Here is a 22,112-nt window from a genome sequence, read left to right on the forward strand (position 1 = left end):
TCTAAATCGACCTGTACTTATAACTAGTGGTATTTCGATAAAATATAAATTTTCAAGTGTAACTTTCGGCTCTTATATTGAAGTGTATATAAAACATTACGAATACTATGAATAACGAACGATCAGATCAATTGGGCGATTACCGTATTTGTAAATTTAATGTTTGTTTAAAGATTGTATTTAAACATAACTTAAATAGGTAATTTCAATATAAAACAAGTCGAGAGTTGCTTGTTTTAGCCAACATAATAACAGAATTCCAATGTTTACACAACTAAAAGCGGTAAAATAAGCGAAAATTACAAGTTATGTTTAATCAGAGTTCAACGGTTCTTGGTTAATATTAGAAGTCATGTGTATAAAACATGACAGAAACTATGGTTTTCGATCGAATTGCAATTGACGTATTTTTTTATTGTAAACTCAATGTTTGTTTGAAAAAAAAATAAATAAATAAACAGAAAATTATACAATTTTACAGTGAAATCGGACTATGTTTAAAAAGAAAAAAGGAATTGTAAAATTCCTGGAATAAAATATTTATGACGAGCACAAAGTCATAAAATTTGGTATTTTCGATAGAAAATATAGTCGAGAGCGACTTGAAACAACCAGGTTTACATCGGTTTTACAACTATAAGCGGTAAAATAAGCGAAAACGAAAGAGTTATTGGTGGCCTTTAGAAAGGCCGTTTGTGCGGAGCGGGCTCGCTCGTTGCGGGGCGCTGGCCTGGCCGGCTTACTTGGAGCTGGTGTACTTGGTCACGGCCTTTGGTACCCTCGCTCACGGCGTGCTTGGCCAACTCGCCGGGCAACAGGAGCCTGACGGCGGTCTGGATCTCCCGCGACGTGATGGTCGACCGCTTGTTGTAGTGGGCCAGGCGGGAAGCTTCGGCGGCTATGCGCTCGAATATGTCGTTCACGAAGCTGTTCATGATGGACATGGCCTTGCTGGAGACGCCGGTGTCGGGGTGGACCTGTTTCAGCACCTTGTAGATGTAGATGGCATAACTCTCCTTCCTCCTGCGCTTCTTCTTCTTGTCGCCCTTGGTGATGTTCTTCTGGGCCTTGCCGGCCTTCTTGACGGCTTTTCCGCTCGCTTTCGGTGGCATCCTGAGTCGCTGGTTTGTACCGGGAGTATAGGCCAAAATTCTAAAAAAGGCTCTAAGCTGGATATCTGGCGTCGCGCGAGCGCGACCAATAGGGTGGCAGCTCGAACGCGATTGGCCGCGCTCGCGCGACGCCCGGATTCGAGGTAACCCCGAATTTCAGGCCACGGCTTCCATCTGTATCCCCGCAACCGAGTACAGCGCAACATGTCAGGACGAGGCAAAGGCGGTAAAGTGAAGGGAAAGGCAAAGTCCCGCTCGTCCAGGGCCGGTCTACAGTTCCCGGTCGGCAGGATCCACCGTCTGCTCCGCAAGGGCAACTACGCCGAGCGAGTGGGTGCCGGAGCTCCGGTCTACCTGGCCGCCGTCATGGAGTATCTCGCCGCCGAGGTTCTCGAGTTGGCCGGTAACGCGGCCCGTGACAACAAGAAGACCAGGATCATTCCCCGTCACCTTCAGCTGGCCATCAGGAATGACGAGGAGCTGAACAAGCTCCTGTCCGGTGTCACCATCGCCCAGGGAGGTGTACTGCCAAACATCCAGGCCGTGCTCCTGCCCAAGAAGACCGAGAAGAAGGCCTAAGTCGCCCGCCAGCGCGCGACACAAAGCCGCCCGCCCGGCTCCCACAAACGGCCTTTTTAAAGGCCACCACAATATCACTCGTTTTCACGTTTTACGACTTTAATAATCCTATTTCTCACTCTTGTCGTATATTTTCCGACATGTATCTAGTAATTACTATGCTAATTAATAGTAAAACTGTCATTTTATATGTCATCACAAATTACATAAAAATTTAATAATGTACACGAATATATAACACTTTTTGCGACAAAAAATTGATTGATGTTTTATCGAATAATAACAGTATCATATTTAAATACTAAACAGTGTGCGTCAATTTATATCTATTTATAACTAATTACTGGTCTTCAAAATATATATATATATATATATTTATTTATATTAATAATTAACACATTTTACTGTACAATTTAGTTAGTTGTTTTCACTCTAATTAACCGTATAAATAAAATATCACTTCTCTTTATTGTCTATTATACAATCTTAACTTAAATTCACCGTCTTTGTCATTTTAAAATTAGTTTTAAACACGAAATCTAAACCTTTTCTCTCTAATTTAGTCGTTTTACAGCATATTTCTGTGGCTAGAAAACCAATCACTTGTACATTGATTTATTATTAAACTTTTTCTTTTATTTTGTTACAGTAATCGTTTACATTATCATCAATTTTATTTGCAAATATCATTTATATTTATATATTAATCCTACTTACTACAGCGAATTCACTGTGTGTTTACAAATTACAACTGTTTGCTATTGTTCTTTCGGTATTATTATAAAGAGCAGATTGATTTTCTATTCTTTTCCTGTATTACGAACTTCTGTCAACCTCCGACCGCTCGCATAGTTCACGTGGAACTATGTTAACAGTTCATTTAACAGTGTAGTATTGTTTATATATATTATAGCAGAACACAACAATGATTCAGTTTACAATAATTATTTTATATTCAAAGTGTGATATAAATTCCAAATGTCGCATAGAATAGTAATTTGATAGATAAATTTTGTTAATTACAAGCACTGTCAACCCCACATATTGCGATATTCACTGGGAATATGTTAACAGTTTACATTTAGTTTGTAGTCATAGTGATTTGCAACAAATAAAAATCACTTATTCAGTTATAAATATACTTTATACGTGTATAGTTCAATAATTTTAAAGGTCGTTTAGTAAATTTGAAAAAATAGAAGAATCAGCGAATATTCGGTGATTGTAACGAAGTAAATATGTAAATTTGCTGTTATACACGCTAATTAAATTTAACGTAATTATTTGTAAACGGATAAAAACGTGGATTAAATATCAGTGATAAACGCGCGCCGCTTGATCTGGGCTTGGAGTTTGCAAGCTCGAGTAAATTTTTTTTCTAAAAGAGCAAGCAGCGCGAAGCGCTGCGCAGCGGGCAAGCATCGCGTGATCTGACCCATTCTGAAAATTTTGTTAAATTCAGAATAGTAGGCTATATTGTTTTAAACGTGTTTCATTACTAATTTGTGTTTTTTCGTACGGAAATTAATAAACTCGTAAACTTAATCTAATAAACGTAATCTAACTTGTATAAATTAAATATAGAGAATGCGGGGACATACTGGAAAATACCCATTTTAAACTTAAAATACACTGACTTGGATCACATTACAGTGGTATGAATCAAGCAATCGCAATCAGGTTCGCTAGACCGAGCAGATTTACACTTGTTAACAGACAACTCTCTGGCGCTACAGCTACAGGACTCGGATCTGCAGTATATCCAGTCACCTGTCTGTTTTATATGTATTTTCTACGTTATTACTTATTATTTTCAAATTTACAACCTGTCCAGGTATCGACAATTGTAAGTAAACCGTCGTTGACAACTCAATTTCACCGTAGTAACTAGAAACCGGGAGAATTATCAATGTTAACGGATACGTACACTCTGATTGGTCGAATAGTGACCGACCAATCAAGTCAAGCCACCTCCTACCTATATAAGCGTGTTAACAGTTCACTCTATATATTCTATCTCCACGCACATGCGCACTGTACACTAGATGACTTTATCACACGATTTCACCTGTTTTAATGTGTTTTTAAAACTAAAAAACTGTATTTAACGTGTATCTTGTTGTAATCTAAATCGACCTGTACTTATAACTAGTGGTATTTCGATAAAATATAAATTTTCAAGTGTAACTTTCGGCTCTTATATTGAATTGTATATAAAACATTACGAATACTATGAATAACGAACGATCAGATCAATTGGGCGATTACCGTATTTGTAAATTTAATGTTTGTTTAAAGATTGTATTTAAACATAACTTAAATAGGTAATTTCAATATAAAACAAGTCGAGAGTTGTTTGTTTTAGCCAACATAATAACAGAATTCCAATGTTTACACAAGAAAAAGCGGTAAAATAAGCGAAAATTACAAGTTATGTTTAATCAGAGTTCAACGGTTCTTGGTTAATATTAGAAGTCATGTGTATAAAACATGACAGAAACTATGGTTTTCGATCGAATTGCAATTGACGTATTTTTTTTTTTTTTTTTTTTTTTTTTATATTGTAAACTCAATGTTTGTTTAAAATAAATAAATAAATAAACAAACAGATAATTATACAATTTTACAGTGAAATCGGACTATGTTTAAAAAGAAAAAAGGAATTGTAAAAAATTCCTGGAATAAAATATTTATGACGAGCACAAAGTCATAAATTTGGTATTTTCGATAGAAAATATAGTCGAGAGCGACTTGAAACAACCAGGTTTACATCGGTTTTACAACTATAAGCGGTAAAATAAGCGAAAACGAAAGAGTTATTGGTGGCCTTTAGAAAGGCCGTTTGTGCGGAGCGGGCTCGCTCGTTGCGGGGCGCTGGCCTGCCGGCCGGCTTACTTGGAGCTGGTGTACTTGGTCACGGCCTTGGTACCCTCGCTCACGGCGTGCTTGGCCAACTCGCCGGGCAACAGGAGCCTGACGGCGGTCTGGATCTCCCGCGACGTGATGGTCGACCGCTTGTTGTAGTGGGCCAGGCGGGAAGCTTCGGCGGCTATGCGCTCGAATATGTCGTTCACGAAGCTGTTCATGATGGACATGGCCTTGCTGGAGACGCCGGTGTCGGGGTGGACCTGTTTCAGCACCTTGTAGATGTAGATGGCATAACTCTCCTTCCTCCTGCGCTTCTTCTTCTTGTCGCCCTTGGTGATGTTCTTCTGGGCCTTGCCGGCCTTCTTGACGGCTTTTCCGCTCGCTTTCGGTGGCATCCTGAGTCGCTGGTGTACCGGGAGTATAGGCCAAAATTCTAAAAAAGGCTCTAAGCTGGATATCTGGCGTCGCGCGAGCGCGACCAATAGGGTGGCAGCTCGAACGCGATTGGCCGCGCTCGCGCGACGCCCGGATTCGAGGTAACCCCGAATTTCAGGCCACGGCTTCCATCTGTATCCCCGCAACCGAGTACAGCGCAACATGTCAGGACGAGGCAAAGGCGGTAAAGTGAAGGGAAAGGCAAAGTCCCGCTCGTCCAGGGCCGGTCTACAGTTCCCGGTCGGCAGGATCCACCGTCTGCTCCGCAAGGGCAACTACGCCGAGCGAGTGGGTGCCGGAGCTCCGGTCTACCTGGCCGCCGTCATGGAGTATCTCGCCGCCGAGGTTCTCGAGTTGGCCGGTAACGCGGCCCGTGACAACAAGAAGACCAGGATCATTCCCCGTCACCTTCAGCTGGCCATCAGGAATGACGAGGAGCTGAACAAGCTCCTGTCCGGTGTCACCATCGCCCAGGGAGGTGTACTGCCAAACATCCAGGCCGTGCTCCTGCCCAAGAAGACCGAGAAGAAGGCCTAAGTCGCCCGCCAGCGCGCGACACAAAGCCGCCCGCCCGGCTCCCACAAACGGCCTTTTTAAAGGCCACCACAATATCACTCGTTTTCACAGTTTACGACTTTAATAATCCTATTTCTCACTCTTGTCGTATATTTCCGACATGTATCTAGTAATTACTATGCTAATTATTAGTAAAACTGTCATTATTACCATCACAAATTACATAAAAATTTAATAATGTACACGAATATATAACACTTTTTGCCAATTGATGTTATCGAATAATAACAGTTTATTCAAATACTAAACAGTGTGCGTCAATTTATATCTATTTATAACTAATTACTGGTCTTCAAAATATATATATATATATATATATTTATTTATATTAATAATAATTAACACATTTTACTGTACACTTTAGTTAGTTGTTTTCACTCTAATTAACCGTATAAAATAAAATATCACTTCTCTTTATTGTCTATTATACAATCTTAACTTAAATTCACCGTCTTTGTCATTTTAAATTAGTTTTTAAACACGAAATCTAAACCTTTTCTCTCTCTAATTTAGTCGTTTTACAGCATATTTCTGTGGCTAGAAAACCAATCACTTGTACATTGATTTATTATTAAACTTTTTCTTTTATTTTGTTACAGTAATCGTTTACATTATCATCAATTTTATTTGCAAATATCATTTATATTTATATATTAATCCTACTTACTACAGCGAATTCACTGTGTTTACAAATTACAACTGTTTGCTATTGTTCTTTCGGTATTATTATAAAGAGCAGATTGATTTTCTATTCTTTTCCTGTATTACGAACTTCTGTCAACCTCCGACCGCTCGCGATTTTCACTGGAACTATGTTAACAGTTCAGTTAACAGTGTAGTATTGTTTATATATTATAGCAAAACACAACAATGATTCAGTTTACAATAATTATTATTTTATATTCAAAGTGTGATATAAATTCCAAATGTCGCATAGAATAGTAAGTTGATAGATAAATTTTGTTAATTACAAGCACTGTCAACCCCACATATTGCGATATTCACTGGAATATGTTAACAGTTTACATTTAGTTTGTAGTCATAGTGATTTGCAATTGCAACAAATAAAAATCACTTATTCAGTTATAAATATACTTTATACGTGTATAGTTCAATAATTTTAAAGGTCGTTTAGTAAATTTGAAAAATAGAAGAATCAGCGAATATTCGGTGATTGTAACGAAGTAAATATGTAAATTTGCTGTTATCCACGCTAATTAAATTTAACGTAATTAGTTGTAAACGGATAAAAACGTGGATTAAATATCAGTGATAAACGCGCGCCGCTTGATCTGGGCTTGGAGTTTGCAAGCTCGAGTAAATTTTTTTTCTAAAAGAGCAAGCAGCGCGAAGCGCTGCGCAGCGGGCAAGCATCGCGTGATCTGACCCATTCTGAAAATTTTGTTAAATTCAGAATAGTAGGCTATATTGTTTTAAACATGTTTCATTACTAATTTGTGTTTTTTTTTTTCGTACGGAAATTAATAAACTCGTAAACTTAATCTAATAAACGTAATCTAACTTATATAAATTAAAATAGAGAATGCGGGGACATACTGGAAAATACCCATTTTAAACTTAAAATACACTGACTTGGATCACATTACAGTGGTATGAATCAAGCAATCGCAATCAGGTTCGCTAGACCGAGCAGATTTACACTTGTTAACAGACAACTCTCTGGCGCTACAGCTACAGGACTCGGATCTGCAGTATATCCAGTCACCTGTCTGTTTTATATGTATTTTCTACGTTATTACTTATTATTTTCAAATTTACAACCTGTCCAGGTATCGACAATTGTAAGTAAACCGTCGGTGACAACTCAATTTCACCGTAGTAACTAGAAACCGGGAGAATTATCAATGTTAACGGATACGTACACTCTGATTGGTCGAATAGTGACCGACCAATCAAGTCAAGCCACCTCCTACCTATATAAGCGTGTGTTAACAGTTCACTCTATATATTCTATCTCCACGCACATGCGCACTGTACACTAGATGACTTTATCACACGATTTCACCTGTTTTAATGTGTTTTAAAACTAAAAAACGGTATTTAACGTGTATCTTGTTGTAATCTAAATCGACCTGTACTTATAACTAGTGGTATTTCGATAAAATATAAATTTTCAAGTGTAACTTTCGGCTCTTATATTGAAGTGTATATAAAACATTACGAATACTATGAATAACGAACGATCAGATCAATTGGGCGATTACCGTATTTGTAAATTTAATGTTTGTTTAAAGATTGTATTTAAACATAACTTAAATAGGTAATTTCAATATAAAACAAGTCGAGAGTTGCTTGTTTTAGCCAACATAATAACAGAATTCCAATGTTTACACAAGAAAAAGCGGTAAAATAAGCGAAAATTACAAGTTATGTTTAATCAGAGTTCAACGGTTCTTGGTTAATATTAGAAGTCATGTGTATAAAACATGACAGAAACTATGGTTTTCGATCGAATTGCAATTGACGTATTTTTTTTTTTTTTTTTTTTTTTTTATATTGTAAAAATAAAATAAATAAAATAAATAAATAAACAGAAAATTATACAATTTTACAGTGAAATCGGACTATGTTTAAAAAGAAAAAAGGAATTGTAAAATTCCTGGAATAAAATATTTATGACGAGCACAAAGTCATAAATTTGGTATTTTCGATAGAAAATATAGTCGAGAGCGACTTGAAACAACCAGGTTTACATCGGTTTTACAACTATAAGCGGTAAAATAAGCGAAAACGAAAGAGTTATTGGTGGCCTTTAGAAAGGCCGTTTGTGCGGAGCGGGCTCGCTCGTTGCGGGGCGCTGGCCTGCCGGCCGGCTTACTTGGAGCTGGTGTACTTGGTCACGGCCTTGGTACCCTCGCTCACGGCGTGCTTGGCCAACTCGCCGGGCAACAGGAGCCTGACGGCGGTCTGGATCTCCCGCGACGTGATGGTCGACCGCTTGTTGTAGTGGGCCAGGCGGGAAGCTTCGGCGGCTATGCGCTCGAATATGTCGTTCACGAAGCTGTTCATGATGGACATGGCCTTGCTGGAGACGCCGGTGTCGGGGTGGACCTGTTTCAGCACCTTGTAGATGTAGATGGCATAACTCTCCTTCCTCCTGCGCTTCTTCTTCTTGTCGCCCTTGGTGATGTTCTTCTGGGCCTTGCCGGCCTTCTTGACGGCTTTTCCGCTCGCTTTCGGTGGCATCCTGAGTCGCTGGTTTGTACCGGGAGTATAGGCCAAAATTCTAAAAAAGGCTCTAAGCTGGATATCTGGCGTCGCGCGAGCGCGACCAATAGGGTGGCAGCTCGAACGCGATTGGCCGCGCTCGCGCGACGCCCGGATTCGAGGTAACCCCGAATTTCAGGCCACGGCTTCTATCTGTATCCCCGCAACCGAGTACAGCGCAACATGTCAGGACGAGGCAAAGGCGGTAAAGTGAAGGGAAAGGCAAAGTCCCGCTCGTCCAGGGCCGGTCTACAGTTCCCGGTCGGCAGGATCCACCGTCTGCTCCGCAAGGGCAACTACGCCGAGCGAGTGGGTGCCGGAGCTCCGGTCTACCTGGCCGCCGTCATGGAGTATCTCGCCGCCGAGGTTCTCGAGTTGGCCGGTAACGCGGCCCGTGACAACAAGAAGACCAGGATCATTCCCCGTCACCTTCAGCTGGCCATCAGGAATGACGAGGAGCTGAACAAGCTCCTGTCCGGTGTCACCATCGCCCAGGGAGGTGTACTGCCAAACATCCAGGCCGTGCTCCTGCCCAAGAAGACCGAGAAGAAGGCCTAAGTCGCCCGCCAGCGCGCGACACAAAGCCGCCCGCCCGGCTCCCACAAACGGCCTTTTTAAAGGCCACCACAATATCACTCGTTTTCACAGTTTACGACTTTAATAATCCTATTTCTCACTCTTGTCGTATATTTCCGACATGTATCTAGTAATTACTATGCTAATTATTAGTAAAACTGTCATTATTACCATCACAAATTACATAAAAATTTAATAATGTACACGAATATATAACACTTTTTGCCAATTGATGTTATCGAATAATAACAGTTTATTCAAATACTAAACAGTGTGCGTCAATTTATATCTATTTATAACTAATTACTGGTCTTCAAAATATATATATATATATTTATTTATATTAATAATAATTAACACATTTTACTGTACACTTTAGTTAGTTGTTTTCACTCTAATTAACCGTATAAAATAAAATATCACTTCTCTTTATTGTCTATTATACAATCTTAACTTAAATTCACCGTCTTTGTCATTTTAAATTAGTTTTAAACACGAAATCTAAACCTTTTCTCTCTCTAATTTAGTCGTTTTACAGCATATTTCTGTGGCTAGAAAACCAATCACTTGTACATTGATTTATTATTAAACTTTTTCTTTTATTTTGTTACAGTAATCGTTTACATTATCATCAATTTTATTTGCAAATATCATTTATATTTATATATTAATCCTACTTACTACAGCGAATTCACTGTGTTTACAAATTACAACTGTTTGCTATTGTTCTTTCGGTATTATTATAAAGAGCAGATTGATTTTCTATTCTTTTCCTGTATTACGAACTTCTGTCAACCTCCGACCGCTCGCGATTTTCACTGGAACTATGTTAACAGTTCAGTTAACAGTGTAGTATTGTTTATATATTATAGCAAAACACAACAATGATTCAGTTTACAATAATTATTATTTTATATTCAAAGTGTGATATAAATTCCAAATGTCGCATAGAATAGTAAGTTGATAGATAAATTTTGTTAATTACAAGCACTGTCAACCCCACATATTGCGATATTCACTGGAATATGTTAACAGTTTACATTTAGTTTGTAGTCATAGTGATTTGCAATTGCAACAAATAAAAATCACTTATTCAGTTATAAATATACTTTATACGTGTATAGTTCAATAATTTTAAAGGTCGTTTAGTAAATTTGAAAAATAGAAGAATCAGCGAATATTCGGTGATTGTAACGAAGTAAATATGTAAATTTGCTGTTATCCACGCTAATTAAATTTAACGTAATTAGTTGTAAACGGATAAAAACGTGGATTAAATATCAGTGATAAACGCGCGCCGCTTGATCTGGGCTTGGAGTTTGCAAGCTCGAGTAAATTTTTTTTCTAAAAGAGCAAGCAGCGCGAAGCGCTGCGCAGCGGGCAAGCATCGCGTGATCTGACCCATTCTGAAAATTTTGTTAAATTCAGAATAGTAGGCTATATTGTTTTAAACGTGTTTCATTACTAATTTGTGTTTTTTTTTTTTCGTACGGAAATTAATAAACTCGTAAACTTAATCTAATAAACGTAATCTAACTTATATAAATTAAAATAGAGAATGCGGGGACATACTGGAAAATACCCATTTTAAACTTAAAATACACTGACTTGGATCACATTACAGTGGTATGAATCAAGCAATCGCAATCAGGTTCGCTAGACCGAGCAGATTTACACTTGTTAACAGACAACTCTCTGGCGCTACAGCTACAGGACTCGGATCTGCAGTATATCCAGTCACCTGTCTGTTTTATATGTATTTTCTACGTTATTACTTATTATTTTCAAATTTACAACCTGTCCAGGTATCGACAATTGTAAGTAAACCGTCGGTGACAACTCAATTTCACCGTAGTAACTAGAAACCGGGAGAATTATCAATGTTAACGGATACGTACACTCTGATTGGTCGAATAGTGACCGACCAATCAAGTCAAGCCACCTCCTACCTATATAAGCGTGTGTTAACAGTTCACTCTATATATTCTATCTCCACGCACATGCGCACTGTACACTAGATGACTTTATCACACGATTTCACCTGTTTTAATGTGTTTTAAAACTAAAAAACTGTATTTAACGTGTATCTTGTTGTAATCTAAATCGACCTGTACTTATAACTAGTGGTATTTCGATAAAATATAAATTTTCAAGTGTAACTTTCGGCTCTTATATTGAAGTGTATATAAAACATTACGAATACTATGAATAACGAACGATCAGATCAATTGGGCGATTACCGTATTTGTAAATTTAATGTTTGTTTAAAGATTGTATTTAAAAATAACTTAAATAGGTAATTTCAATATAAAACAAGTCGAGAGTTGCTTGTTTTAGCCAACATAATAACAGAATTCCAATGTTTACACAAGAAAAAGCGGTAAAATAAGCGAAAATTACAAGTTATGTTTAATCAGAGTTCAACGGTTCTTGGTTAATATTAGAAGTCATGTGTATAAAACATGACAGAAACTATGGTTTTCGATCGAATTGCAATTGACGTATTTTTTTTTTTTTTTTTTTTTTTTTTTTTATATATATTGTAAACTCAATGTTTGTTTGAAAAAAAAAAAAAAAAAAAAAAATAAAAATAAATAAATAAATAAACAGAAAATTATACAATTTTACAGTGAAATCGGACTATGTTTAAAAAGAAAAAAGGAATTGTAAAATTCCTGGAATAAAATATTTATGACAAGCACAAAGTCATAAATTTGGTATTTTCGATAGAAAATATAGTCGAGAGCGACTTGAAACAACCAGGTTTACATCGGTTTTACAACTATAAGCGGTAAAATAAGCGAAAACGAAAGAGTTATTGGTGGCCTTTAGAAAGGCCGTTTGTGCGGAGCGGGCTCGCTCGTTGCGGGGCGCTGGCCTGCCGGCCGGCTTACTTGGAGCTGGTGTACTTGGTCACGGCCTTGGTACCCTCGCTCACGGCGTGCTTGGCCAACTCGCCGGGCAACAGGAGCCTGACGGCGGTCTGGATCTCCCGCGACGTGATGGTCGACCGCTTGTTGTAGTGGGCCAGGCGGGAAGCTTCGGCGGCTATGCGCTCGAATATGTCGTTCACGAAGCTGTTCATGATGGACATGGCCTTGCTGGAGACGCCGGTGTCGGGGTGGACCTGTTTCAGCACCTTGTAGATGTAGATGGCATAACTCTCCTTCCTCCTGCGCTTCTTCTTCTTGTCGCCCTTGGTGATGTTCTTCTGGGCCTTGCCGGCCTTCTTGACGGCTTTTCCGCTCGCTTTCGGTGGCATCCTGAGTCGCTGGTTTGTACCGGGAGTATAGGCCAAAATTCTAAAAAAGGCTCTAAGCTGGATATCTGGCGTCGCGCGAGCGCGACCAATAGGGTGGCAGCTCGAACGCGATTGGCCGCGCTCGCGCGACGCCCGGATTCGAGGTAACCCCGAATTTCAGGCCACGGCTTCTATCTGTATCCCCGCAACCGAGTACAGCGCAACATGTCAGGACGAGGCAAAGGCGGTAAAGTGAAGGGAAAGGCAAAGTCCCGCTCGTCCAGGGCCGGTCTACAGTTCCCGGTCGGCAGGATCCACCGTCTGCTCCGCAAGGGCAACTACGCCGAGCGAGTGGGTGCCGGAGCTCCGGTCTACCTGGCCGCCGTCATGGAGTATCTCGCCGCCGAGGTTCTCGAGTTGGCCGGTAACGCGGCCCGTGACAACAAGAAGACCAGGATCATTCCCCGTCACCTTCAGCTGGCCATCAGGAATGACGAGGAGCTGAACAAGCTCCTGTCCGGTGTCACCATCGCCCAGGGAGGTGTACTGCCAAACATCCAGGCCGTGCTCCTGCCCAAGAAGACCGAGAAGAAGGCCTAAGTCGCCCGCCAGCGCGCGACACAAAGCCGCCCGCCCGGCTCCCACAAACGGCCTTTTTAAAGGCCACCACAATATCACTCGTTTTCACAGTTTACGACTTTAATAATCCTATTTCTCACTCTTGTCGTATATTTCCGACATGTATCTAGTAATTACTATGCTAATTAATAGTAAAACTGTCATTATTACCATCACAAATTACATAAAAATTTAATAATGTACACGAATATATAACACTTTTTGCCAATTGATGTTATCGAATAATAACAGTTTATTCAAATACTAAACAGTGTGCGTAAATTTATATCTATTTATAACTAATTACTGGTCTTCAAAATATATATATATTTATTTATATTAATAATTAACACATTTTACTGTACACTTTAGTTAGTTGTTTTCACTGTACACTTTAGTTAGTTGTTTTCACTCTAATTAACCGTATAAAATAAAATATCACTTCTCTTTATTGTCTATTATACAATCTTAACTTAAATTCACCGTCTTTGTCATTTTAAATTAGTTTTAAACACGAAATCTAAACCTTTTCTCTCTCTAATTTAGTCGTTTTACAGCATATTTCTGTGGCTAGAAAACCAATCACTTGTACATTGATTTATTATTAAACTTTTTCTTTTATTTTGTTACAGTAATCGTTTACATTATCATCAATTTTATTTGCAAATATCATTTATATTTATATATTAATCCTACTTACTACAGCGAATTCACTGTGTTTACAAATTACAACTGTTTGCTATTGTTCTTTCGGTATTATTATAAAGAGCAGATTGATTTTCTATTCTTTTCCTGTATTACGAACTTCTGTCAACCTCCGACCGCGCGATTTTCACTGGAACTATGTTAACAGTTCAGTTAACAGTGTAGTATTGTTTATATATTATAGCAAAACACAACAATGATTCAGTTTACAATAATTATTATTTTATATTCAAAGTGTGATATAAATTCCAAATGTCGCATAGAATAGTAAGTTGATAGATAAATTTTGTTAATTACAAGCACTGTCAACCCCACATATTGCGATATTCACTGGAATATGTTAACAGTTTACATTTAGTTTGTAGTCATAGTGATTTGCAATTGCAACAAATAAAAATCACTTATTCAGTTATAAATATACTTTATACGTGTATAGTTCAATAATTTTAAAGGTCGTTTAGTAAATTTGAAAAATAGAAGAATCAGCGAATATTCGGTGATTGTAACGAAGTAAATATGTAAATTTGCTGTTATCCACGCTAATTAAATTTAACGTAATTAGTTGTAAACGGATAAAAACGTGGATTAAATATCAGTGATAAACGCGCGCCGCTTGATCTGGGCTTGGAGTTTGCAAGCTCGAGTAAATTTTTTTTCTAAAAGAGCAAGCAGCGCGAAGCGCTGCGCAGCGGGCAAGCATCGCGTGATCTGACCCATTCTGAAAATTTTGTTAAATTCAGAATAGTAGGCTATATTGTTTTAAACATGTTTCATTACTAATTTGTGTGTTTTTTTTTTTTTTTTTTTTTCGTACGGAAATTAATAAACTCGTAAACTTAATCTAATAAACGTAATCTAACTTATATAAATTAAAATAGAGAATGCGGGGACATACTGGAAAATACCCATTTTAAACTTAAAATACACTGACTTGGATCACATTACAGTGGTATGAATCAAGCAATCGCAATCAGGTTCGCTAGACCGAGCAGATTTACACTTGTTAACAGACAACTCTCTGGCGCTACAGCTACAGGACTCGGATCTGCAGTATATCCACTCACCTGTCTGTTTTATATGTATTTTCTACGTTATTCCTTATTATTTTCAAATTTACAACCTGTCCAGGTATCGACAATTGTAAGTAAACCGTCGGTGACAACTCTATTTCACCGTAGTAACTAGAAACCGGGAGAATTATCAATGTTAACGGATACGTACACTCTGATTGGTCGAATAGTGACCGACCAATCAAGTCAAGCCACCTCCTACCTATATAAGCGTGTGTTAACAGTTCACTCTATATATTCTATCTCCACGCACATGCGCACTGTACACTAGATGACTTTATCACACGATTTCACCTGTTTTAATGTGTTTTAAAAACTAAAAAACTGTATTTAACGTGTATCTTGTTGTAATCTAAATCGACCTGTACTTATAACTAGTGGTATTTCGATAAAATATAAATTTTCAAGTGTAACTTTCGGCTCTTATATTGAAGTGTATATAAAACATTACGAATACTATGAATAACGAACGATCAGATCAATTGGGCGATTACCGTATTTGTAAATTTAATGTTTGTTTAAAGATTGTATTTAAAAATAACTTAAATAGGTAATTTCAATATAAAACAAGTCGAGAGTTGCTTGTTTTAGCCAACATAATAACAGAATTCCAATGTTTACACAAGAAAAAGCGGTAAAAAAATAAGCGAAAATTACAAGTTATGTTTAATCAGAGTTCAACGGTTCTTGGTTAATATTAGAAGTCATGTGTATAAAACATGACAGAAACTATGGTTTTCGATCGAATTGCAATTGACGTATTTTTTTTTTTTTTTTTTTTTTTATTGTAAACTCAATGTTTGTTTGAGAAAAAAAAAAAAAAAAAAAAAAATAAATAAATAAACAGAACAGATAATTATACAATTTTACAGTGAAATCGGACTATGTTTAAAAAGAAAAAAGGAATTGTAAAATTCCTGGAATAAAATATTTATGACGAGCACAAAGTCATAAATTTGGTATTTTCGATAGAAAATATAGTCGAGAGCGACTTGAAACAACCAGGTTTACATCGGTTTTACAACAATAAGCGGTAAAATAAGCGAAAACGAAAGAGTTATTGGTGGCCTTTAGAAAGGCCGTTTGTGCGGAGCGGGCTCGCTCGTTGCGGGGCGCTGGCCTGCCGGCCGGCTTACTTGGAGCTGGTGTACTTGGTCACGGCCTTGGTACCCTCGCTCACGGCGTGCTTGGCCAACTCGCCGGGCAACAGGAGCCTGACGGCGGTCTGGATCTCCCGCGACGTGATGGTCGACCGCTTGTTGTAGTGGGCCAGGCGGGAAGCTTCGGCGGCTATGCGCTCGAATATGTCGTTCACGAAGCTGTTCATGATGGACATGGCCTTGCTGGAGACGCCGGTGTCGGGGTGGACCTGTTTCAGCACCTTGTAGATGTAGATGGCATAACTCTCCTTCCTCCTGCGCTTCTTCTTCTTGTCGCCCTTGGTGATGTTCTTCTGGGCCTTGCCGGCCTTCTTGACGGCTTTTCCGCTCGCTTTCGGTGGCATCCTGAGTCGCTGGTTTGTACCGGGAGTATAGGCCAAAAGGTCAGGTCAGGTCGCTGTGACTGTGGGGGGGTGGATCCCCCACTTCTCTCAAGGCCTCTGCCGGTTAGGCTTTTACCTTGTGTCGCAAGGGTCGAAGCCCTAGTAGCCTTCGCTACCTGTCAGTGGGGTGAATGTCGTGTTGTAGTCGTAGTCGTTCTATGTCGTCAGTCGTCCATTGGAAGACGCAGTTGGGGGACCTCCTGGGCTCGAAGCTCACGGATGTGATCCCACGGAGAGGAATCTGCTGCTTCTTCGAGGCTCGATGTCAGGCCTTCCACGAAGCTCCTGATGGTGGGAACGTTGGACGAAGCCCTGACCACGGTGTTCCTCACGAACCAGGGCGACCCAGTGGCCCGCCGGAGACAAACGCTCTGGACAGCGAGCAGCTGCCTCCGAGCGGTCTTGCAGGTGAGGTTGTACCATGCTGGGGCCGCATAAGTGAGCACTGGTCGTATCAGAGCCGTGTAGAGTAGGACTTTCGTCCTGGTCGGTAGCTTCGTGGAGTTGAGCAGTGGGCCGATGCTGCCGATGCCCTTCCTTGCTTGACCGCAGATCCTCTTTACGTGGGGAGTGAAGGTCAGCTTGGAGTCCAGGAGTACCCCCAGGTACTTCACTGTCGTCTTCCATGGTATGTCGCCACCGTTGAGTGTCAGGTGACGGCCGTCCGCTTGTCTCCTTGTCCTCGTGAAGTTTATGGCTTCACATTTGTCAACGTTGACCTTAATCCTCCACTTGGTCAACCAGGGCTCCAGTAGGTGCAGCTGCCGCTGGATGTAGAATCCAGCCATCCTCAGGTTGGCAGACGTGGCCGTGAGGAGCGCATCGTCCGCGTACAGGGACAGCTGCACTCTCGGAGCGACCGGAAAGTCGTTAGTGTACCACAGGTACAGAATCGGGCCGAGGACCGATCCCTGTGGCACACCAGATGTCACTGGGCGGGTCGTGGAGTTGGATCGGGCAACGCTGACGGAGAAGGTCCGGAGGTGGAGATAGCTGCGGAGCAGCCTGAAGATCCTGCCAGGCAACGGTGACGATGTCAACTTGAAGAGCAGTCCCTCGTGCCACACCTTGTCGAAGGCTTTGCTCACGTCTATCAGGACCGAAGTGGAGTGGTGCTTCCTCCCTACAGCTCCAGTGATGTTGTTCAGGACTCTGCGGAGCTGAAGGGTGGTGGAATGGCCGGTGCGGAAGCCGAATTGTTCTGTCCTGATAGACGCGAAGAACTCCTCAGGAAATCTCGCTAGGACGATCTTCTCCAGGATTTTGGAGAGCACAGGCAGGAGGGAGATCGGCCTGTGGTTCTCCGGGAAGAGAGGGTCCTTGCCGGGCTTGGGTATCACGATCACCTTGGCATCCTTCCAGATGGTCGGGAAGTGAGCCAGGCGAAGGCATGAGTTGAAGATGCAGGTGATCGTGACGATCACCCAAGCCGGCAGGTTCTTCAACGCTGGAGTTCCCAAGGAGTCCGGGCCAGGGGCCTTCTTCGGGCGAAGGCGGCGAATGTGGTCCTGCACTTCAAGTGTAGTCACAGTGGGCAGTGGGTCGTCTTCGTCGGGTTGGTATCCCTCCAAGAAGTCTTCGATGGTCTCACAGGTGTCCTCGTCGTAGACATCCGCGTGTGGGGAGAATTGGTCTTCCATGGTGTCGGCGAAGGCCTCCGCTCGATCTCCAGGGGAGTAGACAATGCCACGCTGGCCATGGAGTGGCCGGTTGGTCTTCTTCTCCCCTCGGAGGGCCCTGGAGATTTTCCAGATGCCGCCGACACCACCGTCAGCTTGATGTTCCACGAAGTCATCCCACGCAGCCGCTCTGTGTTCCGCCAGGAGACGAGAGCACTTCCTGGCCTGGCGGTTGAAGGTCTGCTTGGCGTGGGGACAACGGGACTGCTGATACTCCCTTCGCAGTCTGCGTCGAAGACGTATCTCCTCTCTCAGCTCCTCAGGCAGAGGTGGAGTGAAGTCGGTCCGGGAGAGAGGGGATGACGAGGCCGTCATAGCTTCCTGGAGGGTGGTGGTCAAGTCGAGTACCTGTCGGTCTAGCTGGTCCGGTGACTCGGCAGGAGTTGGTGGTGGCCGATGTCGGTCGGCGAGGTGGTTTGCATAGTGGTGCCAGTTGATCTTGTTGGGACGAGTAGGAGGATAGGATGGAGCTCCGTCGTCCGGGAAGTCAAAAACAACTGGCACGTGGTCTGATGAGAGATCAGACACTGCAAACACCTCGATGTGTCCGTCCAGCGAGCCAGCTAGACCGATATCCAGTATGTCCGGGAGGTGTCGCCCATTGTAGTTGTAGTGGGTGGGCTCCTCGGGTGTCAGTAGTCGGATGTGGAGTCGGTTTTCCAGGAGACGGTGGAGATCTCTGCCGGTGGGATTGGTGTTCCGGCATCCCCAGTCCAGGTGTTTGGCGTTCAGGTCCCCGGCAACAAGTGCAGGGGAGCCAGGTCGCAGCAGGGCATCGAGGCAGCGTGGCTGGATGATCCGCTGAGGCGGATTATACACGGAGGCGATCTCCAGTTCAGTTCCACTGTACTGGACGGCAACCCGAGTGATCTCGATTCCTGGGGCAGGGACTGCTGCCAGGAGTCGGTGAGTCACTCGTCGATGTACTAGGATCGCCGAGCCTCCGCTGGGTCGGATGTTCTGGAGCTGCCTGTCGGTGCGGTACACCTGGTAGTTGGGGATGCTGAAGCGGTCTGTCGTCCTGAAGTGGGTCTCCTGGAGAAGAGCGACGTCCACATCCATTTCCGTCAGTAGTTGGCTGAGTTCCAGCCGCTTATCTGCCAGCCCGTCGGCGTTCCAGCTAACAACTCTCAGCTTACCCATGCATGGTGGCGGACAACATGTCCATGAGGCGTGACATCATCGCCACCATGCTGGTCAGCTGGGAGAGAAACTGTGATATCCCTGCCTTGAGTTCCTCGGGAATACGGGCAGCAGGCTGAGAGGTCGGCATGTTGTTTTGTGTGGGCGGCTGGGGCTGAGGTTCTGCGCTAGCAGCCATCTTTGGCAGTTCCAAGCGAGGTTTCGGAGTGGGCCTGGGTAGGGCTGGTCTCCTCTCAGGTCTCACAGGGGCTGGTACGGCTTCTTTCCTCGGGCTCTCTGATCGTGTAAGGTCTCGCGGCTCGGAGATGGAGGTTTTCGCGGCAGGACGAGCTCTCCGATTTTCCGGCTTCCGAGCAGGTCGGTGTCGGCGACGTCGAACCACCTCGAAGTCCTCGTCTTCTCGGCTGTCAGTGGAGGGCTCTGCGATGTCGTCAGCAGGGGCAGCAGGGGCAGTGTCAGGAGCTTCCCGGTGATTTGGAGGCTCGGCCCTGGAAGGTTCAGGCCTCCGAGTCCTCTTTGCAGCGGCAGCATAGGAGAGCTGTCTCTCACTCTTAAAGCTTGAGCAACCCCTGTAGTTTGCCGCATGAGCCTCTCCACAGTTGCAGCATCTCGCCGGGGTCGTGGATTCTTTCGGGCAGAGGCTTGAAGGGTGGCCATCACCACAGCGGACACACCGAAGTTCCCGATGGCAGTGACTCGAGCCGTGTCCAAATCCTTGGCAGCGGTGGCACTGCACTGGTCCACTAGGCCTGGAGTATTTCCGGACCTCCAGTCTACAGAAAAACAGAGCCCTCACATTGTAAACATCAGTTGGAGGCCGGAGCCCATCGCCTCCACGGAGGGTGATGAGCCACAGGCTGGTCGGTTGACCACGCCTTGACTTTAGGATCTTCGCCTCCATAATGCCATAGCCTTCTCCTTGGAAGGCTTCGAAGACCTCTTCCGGCGATAGGGTGGTTGGGAGGCCTTTGACCACAACCTTAAGCAGGCGTTCGGTGGTCATGGCAAAAGTGTGGAACTTCAGCCCCTGTTCCTGTAAATATCTCTGCAGTTGCCGAAAGTGGGCCACGGTGCTCGTCTTCAGCCGTAGCGTCCGAGCGGTGCAGACAGCCTCCAGGTCGCCCCCAACCAGCTGTTTGATGGTAACAGCATGGCTGGCCCATCCTTTTGGGACGTCCAGGATGATGGGAGGAATGCGGGGGCCTCGCTCAACCTCCATGTCTTCGCTGGCAGCTGTGTCCGTCCGTCGGCTCTTCGGCGGGAGAGTGGGAGCTGGGCCGCTTGCCGCTTCCGCAGACCCGTGGCGGGACGGCCTGATGAGCCGGAGTTGGCCCCCAGGGGTAGCTGGCTCAATGGCCTGGGCCACCGGGGTGAGATCCCCGAAGTTGTAGGGTGGCCTTTAGAAAGGCCTTTTTGGGCCTCAGACCGGCGCAGGTTCCCCTGGCCCTTAGTCGCTGCAACCCTGGCAGCTTTCCGGGGTAGTCCGGACTTCACCCGGGCCCTGACAAGTCCCGGGTGGAATATGTTGTGCTGGCCTGAGCAGCAGTGCGGTGCTGGGATCCCGCGGCCCGGTCGGCTGACCGGGGCGGGCTCACCTGGCACATCGCAAGTTACAGGTCTCCGGTAAATACCGGACTTCACCCGGGCCCTGATCTCCCGTCCCGGGTGGAATGGTGTTGCTGGGACGTCCAGCGGTTGGTTGGCCTTGTAAAAGGCCTTTTGGGCAGACAGCGCCGGGGCCCGCTTGGCAAGCCGCGCGGGACCCCAGTAGTGTCGCCAGCGGCTCCGGTAAACCGGCTCCGCCATCTGGGACCGCCGAGGCAGATCCCTCTTCTTCCATCTTCAATCCGTGGTTGGTCGCTCTAGAAGAGTTGTTGACTCGTCCACGTCTCGGAGCAGAATATAGGCCAAAATTCTAAAAAAGGCTCTAAGCTGGATATCTGGCGTCGCGCGAGCGCGACCAATAGGGTGGCAGCTCGAACGCGATTGGCCGCGCTCGCGCGACGCCCAAATTCGAGGTAACCCCGAATTTCAGGCCACGGCTTCTATCTGTATCCCCGCAACCGAGTACAGCGCAACATGTCAGGACGAGGCAAAGGCGGTAAAGTGAAGGGAAAGGCAAAGTCCCGCTCGTCCAGGGCCGGTCTTCAGTTCCCGGTCGGCAGGATCCACCGTCTGCTCCGCAAGGGCAACTACGCCGAGCGAGTGGGTGCCGGAGCTCCGGTCTACCTGGCCGCCGTCATGGAGTATCTCGCCGCCGAGGTTCTCGAGTTGGCCGGTAACGCGGCCCGTGACAACAAGAAGACCAGGATCATTCCCCGTCACCTTCAGCTGGCCATCAGGAATGACGAGGAGCTGAACAAGCTCCTGTCCGGTGTCACCATCGCCCAGGGAGGTGTACTGCCCAACATCCAGGCCGTGCTCCTGCCCAAGAAGACCGAGAAGAAGGCCTAAGTCGCCCGCCAACGCGCGACACAAAGCCGCCCGCCCGGCTCCCACAAACGGCCTTTTTAAAGGCCACCACAATATCACTCGTTTTCACAGTTTACGACTTTAATAATCCTATTTCTCACTCTTGTCGTATATTTCCGACATGTATCTAGTAATTACTATGCTAATTATTAGTAAAACTGTCATTATTACCATCACAAATTACATAAAAATTTAATAATGTACACGAATATATAACACTTTTTTGCCAATTGATGTTATCGAATAATAACAGTTTATTCAAATACT

General features: G+C 43.6%; 10 protein-coding genes across 10 annotated transcripts; 5 read left to right on the top strand and 5 right to left on the bottom strand.

The window, feature by feature from the left end:
• Positions 1 to 739: 739 nt before the first annotated feature.
• Positions 740 to 1,148, bottom strand: LOC124371305 (histone H2B-like). The gene is given in 2 exon segments (XM_046829639.1): positions 740 to 772; positions 774 to 1,148. Coding segments are annotated over 2 exon segments (372 nt in total). The 5' UTR covers positions 1,113 to 1,148.
• Positions 1,149 to 1,285: 137 nt separating this feature from the next.
• Positions 1,286 to 1,758, top strand: LOC124371306 (histone H2A). Its single transcript, XM_046829640.1, has one exon. It carries the CDS (start codon positions 1,317 to 1,319, stop codon positions 1,689 to 1,691), a length of 375 nt encoding a protein of 124 aa, XP_046685596.1. The 5' UTR covers positions 1,286 to 1,316; the 3' UTR covers positions 1,692 to 1,758.
• Positions 1,759 to 4,510: 2,752 nt separating this feature from the next.
• LOC124371307 (histone H2B) lies at positions 4,511 to 4,991 on the bottom strand. Its single transcript, XM_046829641.1, has one exon. It carries the CDS (start codon positions 4,952 to 4,954, stop codon positions 4,583 to 4,585), a length of 372 nt encoding a protein of 123 aa, XP_046685597.1. The 5' UTR covers positions 4,955 to 4,991; the 3' UTR covers positions 4,511 to 4,582.
• Positions 4,992 to 5,125: 134 nt separating this feature from the next.
• Positions 5,126 to 5,598, top strand: LOC124371308 (histone H2A). The gene has a single exon (XM_046829642.1). The coding sequence runs from the start codon at positions 5,157 to 5,159 to the stop codon at positions 5,529 to 5,531; it is 375 nt and encodes a 124-aa protein (XP_046685598.1). The 5' UTR covers positions 5,126 to 5,156; the 3' UTR covers positions 5,532 to 5,598.
• Positions 5,599 to 8,333: 2,735 nt separating this feature from the next.
• Positions 8,334 to 8,817, bottom strand: LOC124371337 (histone H2B). The gene has a single exon (XM_046829665.1). It carries the CDS (start codon positions 8,775 to 8,777, stop codon positions 8,406 to 8,408), a length of 372 nt encoding a protein of 123 aa, XP_046685621.1. The 5' UTR covers positions 8,778 to 8,817; the 3' UTR covers positions 8,334 to 8,405.
• A 120-nt stretch (positions 8,818 to 8,937) lies between these two features.
• Positions 8,938 to 9,425, top strand: LOC124371335 (histone H2A). Its single transcript, XM_046829664.1, has one exon. It carries the CDS (start codon positions 8,982 to 8,984, stop codon positions 9,354 to 9,356), a length of 375 nt encoding a protein of 124 aa, XP_046685620.1. The 5' UTR covers positions 8,938 to 8,981; the 3' UTR covers positions 9,357 to 9,425.
• A 2,767-nt stretch (positions 9,426 to 12,192) lies between these two features.
• On the bottom strand, positions 12,193 to 12,676 carry LOC124371339 (histone H2B). Its single transcript, XM_046829667.1, has one exon. The coding sequence runs from the start codon at positions 12,634 to 12,636 to the stop codon at positions 12,265 to 12,267; it is 372 nt and encodes a 123-aa protein (XP_046685623.1). The 5' UTR covers positions 12,637 to 12,676; the 3' UTR covers positions 12,193 to 12,264.
• A 120-nt stretch (positions 12,677 to 12,796) lies between these two features.
• Positions 12,797 to 13,284, top strand: LOC124371338 (histone H2A). The gene has a single exon (XM_046829666.1). It carries the CDS (start codon positions 12,841 to 12,843, stop codon positions 13,213 to 13,215), a length of 375 nt encoding a protein of 124 aa, XP_046685622.1. The 5' UTR covers positions 12,797 to 12,840; the 3' UTR covers positions 13,216 to 13,284.
• Positions 13,285 to 16,068: 2,784 nt separating this feature from the next.
• Positions 16,069 to 16,527, bottom strand: LOC124371309 (histone H2B). Its single transcript, XM_046829643.1, has one exon. The coding sequence runs from the start codon at positions 16,510 to 16,512 to the stop codon at positions 16,141 to 16,143; it is 372 nt and encodes a 123-aa protein (XP_046685599.1). The 5' UTR covers positions 16,513 to 16,527; the 3' UTR covers positions 16,069 to 16,140.
• Positions 16,528 to 21,412: 4,885 nt separating this feature from the next.
• LOC124371311 (histone H2A) lies at positions 21,413 to 21,896 on the top strand. Its single transcript, XM_046829644.1, has one exon. The coding sequence runs from the start codon at positions 21,453 to 21,455 to the stop codon at positions 21,825 to 21,827; it is 375 nt and encodes a 124-aa protein (XP_046685600.1). The 5' UTR covers positions 21,413 to 21,452; the 3' UTR covers positions 21,828 to 21,896.
• Positions 21,897 to 22,112: the final 216 nt, after the last annotated feature.

This window comes from Homalodisca vitripennis, unplaced genomic scaffold, assembly GCF_021130785.1.
Source record: "Homalodisca vitripennis isolate AUS2020 unplaced genomic scaffold, UT_GWSS_2.1 ScUCBcl_745;HRSCAF=3401, whole genome shotgun sequence".
Taxonomy (NCBI): domain Eukaryota; kingdom Metazoa; phylum Arthropoda; class Insecta; order Hemiptera; family Cicadellidae; genus Homalodisca; species Homalodisca vitripennis.